Source organism: Nothoprocta perdicaria, unplaced genomic scaffold (assembly GCF_003342845.1).
Source record: "Nothoprocta perdicaria isolate Ctin4 unplaced genomic scaffold, notPer1 scaffold_103, whole genome shotgun sequence".
NCBI classification, from domain to species: Eukaryota; Metazoa; Chordata; class Aves; order Tinamiformes; family Tinamidae; genus Nothoprocta; species Nothoprocta perdicaria.
In genome coordinates this window covers 826,732-834,973 of record NW_020454128.1, presented here as the reverse complement: position 1 = coordinate 834,973, position 8,242 = coordinate 826,732, and the positions used below count along the sequence as shown (strand labels likewise).

Sequence of the window (8,242 nt, the reverse complement as noted above, 5' to 3'; positions counted from 1 at the left end):
CGACCGTATCCAACGTCCCGTCCCCATCCTTCCCGGCTCTCTCTTGCTTTTCGCTTGTCCCACCCGTGGAAAAATCCCGCAGGCTTTTACGGGCTGGATGAATCTGACCTCGACAAGGTCTTCCACTTGCCCACCACCACGTTCATCGGAGGCAACGAGTCGGCTCTCCCGCTCCGGGAAATCATCCGGCGCCTGGAGGTAAGGAGCCACAGGGAGCATGGCTGCAATCCGGGCTGGCACCAGTGGAGCACTGGCCTCAAAACGGGGCAGTTGTGTCAAAAAACGGGTAAATGCTGCCTCGTAGAGTCACTTGGCTAGGAAAAGGCCTTCAGGGTGGGCGAGTGCAAGCGGGATCGCTTGCTGGGTGTTGGGAACCTGGGCACAGCTGTGAACATCCCAACTGTAGAGGCCTTGAGGATCCCCTGAGGAAAGGGAACGAGTTGGGTTTTACGCGGGAGCAGTGCCCGTTCCCAGCATCCGTGGGAGTCGGGACCATCCTGAGTGCTCCCGGCAGCCTGGAGGGTCCCCTGCCCTTGAAGCCAGGCGGCAGCGCGGGGGAAAACCAGCTCGGAGCTGGGTGTCCCAAACGCCCCCTGCTCGCGGGGCTCTTTAGGGCTGTTTACGGGGGCTGTTTGCGGCCCCGGTGGCCCCGCGCGCCCGCACGGGGACGGGGAGGCACCGAGCAGCCCGCGGCGCTTCCACGACCCTCCCTTCCCTCTGTCCCGCCGGCGCAGATGGCCTATTGCCAGCACATCGGCGTGGAGTTCATGTTCATCAACGACCTGGAGCAGTGCCAGTGGATCCGGCAGAAGTTCGAGACGCCGGGAATCATGCAGTTCACCAACGAGGAGAAGCGCACGCTGCTCGCCAGGCTCGTCCGCTCCACCAGGTACCCGGCGGCTGCCAAAGCCGCCGCGTTTCCCACCGTTTCCCACCTCCCTTGGGTTTCTTCTGCTCGCTGCCACCAGCAGCCAACCCCGTGAGTGACATCCGCGCCACCTCGGGGCCCTCTGCACCGGGCCCCACGGCTCCTGTCCCCCGGCAGGTTCGAGGAGTTCCTCCATCGGAAGTGGTCCTCGGAGAAGCGCTTCGGCCTGGAAGGCTGCGAGGTGCTCATCCCGGCCTTGAAGACCATCATCGACAAGTCGAGCGAGAAGGGAGTGGATTATGTCATCATGGGGATGCCCCACAGGTAACGTGGGGCATTGGGGGCAGTATTTGGGTCGGGAGGGGATGCTCGTCACGGGGGAGAACTGGCTTCTGTCACCACCCCGCTAGTCTCGTGGTTAAGCCTTACCCATCCGCTTAGCTTGAGGACCGCAGCTCCGTTGATCTTGGCTTTGCTGGCTGCCGCCCTCGCTCCGGGGCGGACGTCAGGAATTTTGGCTTGATTTCCTGGCCGTTTGAAGCCAAGAGCTTCGACTGTTCCCTGGAGGTTGTCAGGATGCAGGGCTGGCCCGTCCCCTTGGTGCTGTGGGGTGTTTAGTCTCTGCATTTGCCAAGAGACCCTCTTGTATAGAGCGGCAGACCCCCCCAGCCCTCTCCGGGTTGTCCTGCCAGCCACCCTGAGCCGCTCGGGAAACGGGATATCGCTCCGGCTCCGTGCGCCGCGGCAGATGCGGCTCCCGCCGGAGCTGCCAGGCGCTGACGGCGGCTCCGCTTCCGCAGGGGACGTCTCAACGTTCTCGCCAACGTGATCAGGAAGGAGCTGGAGCAGATCTTCTGTCAGTTCGACTCCAAGCTGGAGGCTGCTGACGAGGTGAGTGGAGGGACAGGGATCCCTCTCTGGCCGCTCCGGGGTGGATGCGAGCGGGAGGTTGGCGTCTCAGCAGCTTCCTGAGCACCCGCACGGGATGGTCGGAGCCTCCCCAAAGGTGCCAAGTTTCGGGCTTTGGTGGGAATAGCCTTCCTCCAGCTCGGTTTTCCAAGGTCTTCCCCAGCCGCCCGGTGCTTGCCTCTTCTCCCGCCCCTGGGATCTTGTGTGAATGCGCTGGGTGCTCATTCCGGAGTTTCTTTAGTACCTGAAAAACCCTCTTCTTGCATTGATGGGAACGAGGTCAGCTCTTAAAGCACTGCTTTCTGCCAGGGCTTCAGATATCCTGGAACTGCAGGCCTGGTTCCCGGGAATCCCTGCCAGCTGCTGCCCTGCCAGGAGAATTCCCCCCTTTTTGCCATCCCCACGGTCCCTGCCATGTTGCCGAAGGCGACGGGATCTCCTTCCCTGCATCAAACCCGGCAGGAGTTGCCGGTTTTGGTGACCAGGGTGACTCTCCTCTCCCTCTCAGGGCTCTGGTGACGTGAAGTACCACCTGGGAATGTACCACCGGAGGATTAACCGTGTCACCGACAGGAACATCACTCTCTCCCTGGTGGCAAATCCCTCCCACTTGGAGGCGGCCGATCCGGTGGTTCAGGGCAAGACTAAAGCCGAGCAGTTTTATTGCGGGGACACCGAGGGGAAGAAGGTAAGCGGTGCCGAAACCTCCTTTCCTTCCCGGTGGAGTGGCCGAGGGTGGATGGGGATGGAGGGATGCAGGCAGGTGGATCACGTTGGAGAGCAAAACCAGGCAAAGAAACCCGAGGCACTTTGGTTGCTCCCCATGCCCCTTTCCCTTCCATCCCCTCTCCCATCCCCTTGACTTTGCTCCTCTTGGCTTTGCCCAACATCTTTGGTGATAAAGGAGCTCGACCACCCGTGGGCTCCCACTCCTGCTTCCTCAGCCTCTGGGTGAGCGGTTTGCGCTCCGGCGTCCGCGGGGAGAGAGGCAGAAGCACCAGTCGGCAGTGGGAAGGCAGGGAAACGAGGGGCCTTGCCCTTTGTGGGCTCTGAAGAATCCCAACTCCACCAGGTATAACCAGGTCTCCCGCTTGGAGAAGGTGGCGCTGGGAGGAGAATCCCCCTGCAGCGAGCACAGCTGCCTATGGGGCACCATATAGTGTCTATAGGACCCGCCTAGATGTGAAAGCAGCCTGGGAACAGGCTGTGGGGGGCCTGGGGAGCGCTCGCGCTCGCTGTGCGACTCGGTGCAAACCTGTCTGCAGCACTGCAGAAGTGGAAGGGTGAGATCAGAGGTGCTTCCCTTCCTCCCCCACTCCGGGGGCTGCGTGTAAATAGCCCCGCTCTGTCCTCAGCTGACAGGCAGCGTCCTCAGGCAGCCCCCGGCCAGGTAAAATATCAAAATATGGAATCAAGCCGGAGCGCGTTCCCTGCACCGGCCCTGGCGCGGGCTCAGCAGGGAATGCAGCTTCTCCTGCCAAAACGTCCTCTGTCTCCTTGGGCGAGAGATTTGGGGGAAAGAATGCGCTTTTCTGGACTACCCCGCTTGGAAGATGACATTTTGCAAGCGTGTGTATTTGGGGCTGGAATCGCCTGTGTGGATTCCGGCTGCTCCCTGCGGATCTCCAGGCAGCAGCTGCCGGAATGGGGCGTCCTGGAGGTGCCCTGGGCGCCGCATCCTCCCCGCGCACAGGCTGCCGGGGTGGGATAGCCCTTGGCCTGGCTTTTTCCCCCTGAACAACAGTAGCCACCAGTTGGGGCTCCATGCTGATCCCTTGGGAATCCCTCAGGCGCCTTCGCGAGCTGCTCCGTGCCCTTTCCCGGAGGCCAAAGGCCCGCGGAGATGGGGCTTGTGCCTTGGCGGAGCCTTTTCCAGGCACGCAGTCCCCGTCGTGTCGAGCGGCAGCTCTTTGCCCCGCAGGTGATGTCCATCCTCCTGCACGGCGACGCGGCGTTTGCGGGCCAGGGCATCGTGTACGAGACCTTCCACCTGAGCGACCTGCCCTCCTACACCACGCACGGCACCGTCCACGTCGTGGTGAACAACCAGGTAGGGCGGAGGCGCCGCGCGGAGCCACCCGCTCCTCCGAACAGGTAGGACGGAGCGCGGCGCCGGCGCTGCGGCCGCGCTCACGGCTCCGGCGCCGCGCTCCCGCCCTCGCCCGCTGCAGATCGGCTTCACCACGGACCCGCGTATGGCCCGCTCCTCCCCCTACCCCACGGACGTCGCCCGCGTGGTCAACGCGCCCATTTTCCACGTCAACGCCGACGACCCCGAGGCCGTGGTGTATGTGTGCAACGTGGCGGCGGAGTGGCGCAGCACCTTCCACAAGGACGTCGTGGTGGATTTGGTAAGGGGGGATGCGTGGCTGTACAGCCCTGGCTCCGCTGGGGATCCCTGCGGCAACCCCTGAAGTACCTCCTGGGATGGGTTTTTGGGAAGCTGGGAGGTGTTTTTAGGGCTCATGCAGCCTTTGCAGCTGCTGCTTTTGAGGGGAGGGAGGGAAAGGAAGGTAACAGGAACATAAGGAGAGGAAAAGTTGCCTCTGTTGGCTCTCCTGGAGCCTCCTTCCCACGTCAAGGAGGTCAGGATTGGGTCCTTCCCGGGCCGATTTGGGCTTCTTTGTAGCCCCCAGGTAACTCTGCCCCTTCCTGCACTGCGGCTGCTCTCAAAGGCCCTTTCCCTTCCCACTAGGTTTGTTACAGGCGCAACGGCCACAACGAGATGGACGAGCCCATGTTCACGCAGCCCCTGATGTACAAGCAGATCCGCAAGCAGAAGCCGGTGCTGCAGAAATACGCGGAGCTGTTGATTTCCCAGGGGGTGGTAAATCAGCCGGAGTACGAGGTACGTCGCTCGGGAGCAGAAACGGCACACGGCTCCTGGCGGAGGGCTGGGCGCCGAGCGAGGGGGGAGCGATGGGGAGGAGGACCCCTGGCCACGCAGGGTCCACCCCCGGGACCGCGGCGCGTCCCGGCCGCCGGTTCTGGCAGCTGTGCCCCGTGGGACACTCGCGGCGAGGCCCCCGCGCGACGGCCCGTTCACCCGCTCGCCTTGCCCCGCAGGAGGAGATTGCCAAGTACGACAAGATCTGCGAGGAGGCCCACGCCAGGTCCAAGGATGAAAAGATCTTGCACATCAAGCACTGGCTGGACTCGCCCTGGCCCGGTGAGTCGCTGGCAGCGTTCTGGAGCTCCCGAGGGGAGTGCCTGGCTCCTCCAGAGCCCGCCGGGCCTCCGGATGCCGCGGCTGCTCTTGCTCCATCCACACGCGCTCCGGAGCTCTTGGTGTCGAGCCCAACGCGGCCTTCGGGACATTGCTGTTCCCCCATGCAGGTTTCTTCACGCTGGACGGCCAGCCCCGGAGCATGAGCTGCCCCTCCACGGGTCTGAACGAGGAAGACCTGACGCACATAGGGCAGGTGGCCAGCTCGGTGCCCGTGGAGGATTTCACCATCCATGGAGGTAAGGGGTTGTCGAAGCCGCTTCAGGCTGTGGGCTTGTCCCCAAGAGCCTGTTGCTCAGAGGAGAAGATGCAAGAGAAGGCTGGAAGGCAGCTGGGCAAGCAGGGACCTGTTACAGTTCTCCCCAAGGGAAAGGCAGCAGGGAATGGCTCTTATTTCGGAGCTGATCCTCCTTGCAGCGCTGGTTCCTGGTCCCTGCTTCCACCCTTGAGCAGAGGTGGATCCTGTGCCCCGTGGGCAATGAGCATCCCTGGGCAGGCCGAGCGTGTGGGACGGGCACGCGGGCTTGAGGAACTGTCTTGTGCCCGGCAGGTTTGAGTCGGATTCTGAAAACCCGTGGGGAGATGGTGAAGAACAGGACCGTGGACTGGGCGCTGGCGGAGTACATGGCGTTCGGCTCCCTGCTCAAAGAGGGCATCCACATCCGCCTGAGCGGCCAGGATGTCGAGAGGGGCACGTTCAGGTAAAGCCCTGCGTCCAGCTCCCTTCCGCCTTCGCTCGGGGTGGTTTGGCGTTTTCCTTTGGCAAGAGGGATTCTGGTGCCGTGAGGTGGGAAGAGAAAGGGCTCTGGGATTCATCGGCATAAACGGGAGTAACCGCTGAGACCTTTTCCCCTCTTCCAGCCACCGCCACCATGTCCTGCATGACCAGAACGTGGACAAGAGGACCTGCATCCCCATGAACCACCTGTGGCCCAACCAGGCTCCTTACACGGTGTGCAACAGCTCCCTCTCGGAATACGGCGTCCTCGGTGAGTGCGGAGCTGTGCGCTCGCCGGCGGCAGCCACCGCGGCTCCGCTCCAGGGCCCTAACCTTCCTCCTCCTCCTCCTCCTCGCAGGCTTCGAGCTGGGCTTCGCCATGGCCAGCCCCAACGCCCTGGTGCTTTGGGAAGCCCAGTTTGGGGACTTCCACAACACGGCCCAGTGCATCATCGACCAGTTCATCTGTCCCGGGCAGGCCAAGTGGGTCCGGCAGAACGGCATCGTCCTGCTGCTGCCCCACGGCATGGAGGGCATGGTGAGTCCCGCCGGCACCGCGCGCCGGGCCCGGCCCGGCCCGGGCAGCCCCGCCGAGCGCCGCGCTCTCGCCCCGCAGGGTCCCGAGCACTCGTCCGCCCGCCCCGAGCGCTTCCTGCAGATGTGCAACGACGACCCCGACGTCTTCCCCGTGAGTGGCGGCCGCGCGGAGCCCCGTGGCGCCCTGCCGGGTGCTCGCTGGGAGCCCATCCCGACCTCGAGATGGAGCTGGGGGGGACAGCAACACCGCAGGGCGCTTCCATCAGCGTGGGTGTTGTGGGAGGGGTGGTGGTGCCATGGGATGCCCCCGGGGAGCAGGAGTGGCTGGAAAGGGGAGCGGAGGGGAGGAAGGGCCAGGAGGCTGAGGAGCCGCGTGGCTTTCCCGAAACGCCCCTGCGCTCTGCTTGCCGAGCAGAAACTGGATGACTTCGACGTGCGCCAGTTGTACGACTGCAACTGGATCGTCGTGAACTGCTCCACTCCAGCCAACTTCTTCCACGTGCTGCGGCGCCAGATCCTGCTGCCCTTCCGCAAACCGGTCAGTGCCACCAGCCCCGCTCCCGGCTCCGCTGCTTCCGCCGTTGCGCTTCCCTCGGCCCGTCTTGGGATGCGCTGGGTCAGCGCCCAGCCTGGGGACGGGCTTTAGAGCGGGGCTGTCCTTGTGCCTCGCCACCAAACGGGCACAGAGCGGGGAAACGGAGCCGGGAGCAGGACGGCACTGCCCTCCGGCATCGCTCCCGGCGCCGCTCATGGCCCCGCCGGCCTCCTGTCCCCCCGCAGCTCATCATCTTCACTCCGAAGTCGCTGCTGCGCCACCCCGAAGCGCGCTCCAGCTTCGACGACATGCTGCCAGGTGCGGGAGCACGGGGACGAGGGCGGGATGACGTCCCCGTGGCGGCGGCCGCTGCTCCGGGCCGGGCGGGCGCCGGACCTCGCGCCTGCCTCTGTGCGTGTCCGGGTGTTGCGGACCTGCCGCCTCCTCCGGTGCCGCCCGTGGGGCTCGGGACGCCCGCGCAGGCGCTCGTGGCACCGCCAGGTCCCACGCGGCTGCATCCCACACGCCCCAGCCATGCCGGTGTCCCAGGAAGGCAGCCCTGCTCTTCCCAGCATCCGGAGCCGCTTTTCCATCCCTCTGCGATAAGCAGCCGGGCCGGCTCCTCCCCGCATTCCTTCTCCTTTCTCCCTTCTGCTTGAGCCAGCCTGTTGCGCCGGCTCCTGTAGTGAGCTACACCCTGTTGTCACCCCAGGGTCACAACCCAGCAGGTTGTGATTCCTCCGCGTGCCGCTCTGCGGCGGTGTCAGCCAGCCGCAGTGTTCCAGTGCAGTCCCAGGGGCCACCGGGTCCCTCCATGTAGTGGTCGGGGTCAGGAAGGATTCAACCGGTCTGGCACGTTGTGCCTCCCTGCTTGTCACCGCACGCGGGTGCCGGCAGCTCCCGGTGCACCCCGGTCCTGACGCCGATTGACTCGTCCCCTCGCTGTAACGGTGACGTCTGGTCTCTCGACAGGCACCAACTTCCTCCGCGTCATCCCCGACAGCGGCCCCGCGGCGCAGAGCCCCGACAAGGTGAAGCGGGTGTTGTTCTGCACCGGCAAGGTGTACTACGACCTGACGCGGGAGCGCAAGGCGCGGCAGATGGAGGCTGACGTGGCCATCACCCGCGTGGAGCAGGTGAGCGGCCCCGCTTCCACGGGGTGTTCACAGGCGCGCTCGGGGCCGTGCGGCCGCCGGTGCTCCCCGGGTGCCTTGCCACAGGCTGACACCTCTCCGCCTGTCCCTCCCGGCAGTTGTCTCCGTTCCCCTTCGACCTGCTGCAGAAGGAAGCGGAGAAGTACCCCAAGGCCGAGCTGGTGTGGTGCCAGGAGGAGCACAAGAACCAGGGCTACTACGATTACGTGAAGCCGCGGCTCCGCACCACCATCAACCGCGCCAAGCCCGTGTGGTAAGCGGCAGCGGCGGGCGCCGGCGCGGGCCGCGGCGCGCG

The 8,242-nt window shown here is 64.8% G+C and overlaps 1 protein-coding gene across 3 annotated transcripts in view; it reads left to right on the top strand.

Annotated features, from left to right (window-relative positions):
- The window catches only part of OGDH (oxoglutarate dehydrogenase), a 24,181-nt gene that overhangs the window by 15,568 nt on the left and 371 nt on the right, over window positions 1-8,242 (top strand). For all 3 annotated transcript variants that reach the window (XM_026043090.1, XM_026043083.1, XM_026043077.1), the window contains 18 exons: window positions 83-198; window positions 735-889; window positions 1,046-1,192; window positions 1,669-1,759; window positions 2,286-2,465; window positions 3,699-3,827; window positions 3,949-4,128; window positions 4,473-4,625; window positions 4,844-4,946; window positions 5,114-5,242; window positions 5,554-5,704; window positions 5,865-5,992; window positions 6,081-6,259; window positions 6,338-6,409; window positions 6,674-6,796; window positions 7,039-7,111; window positions 7,766-7,929; window positions 8,046-8,200. In XM_026043090.1, the coding sequence (XP_025898875.1) occupies window positions 83-198; window positions 735-889; window positions 1,046-1,192; window positions 1,669-1,759; window positions 2,286-2,465; window positions 3,699-3,827; window positions 3,949-4,128; window positions 4,473-4,625; window positions 4,844-4,946; window positions 5,114-5,242; window positions 5,554-5,704; window positions 5,865-5,992; window positions 6,081-6,259; window positions 6,338-6,409; window positions 6,674-6,796; window positions 7,039-7,111; window positions 7,766-7,929; window positions 8,046-8,200 (2,428 nt within the window). The remainder of the gene's footprint in view (window positions 1-82; window positions 199-734; window positions 890-1,045; window positions 1,193-1,668; window positions 1,760-2,285; window positions 2,466-3,698; window positions 3,828-3,948; window positions 4,129-4,472; window positions 4,626-4,843; window positions 4,947-5,113; window positions 5,243-5,553; window positions 5,705-5,864; window positions 5,993-6,080; window positions 6,260-6,337; window positions 6,410-6,673; window positions 6,797-7,038; window positions 7,112-7,765; window positions 7,930-8,045; window positions 8,201-8,242) is intronic.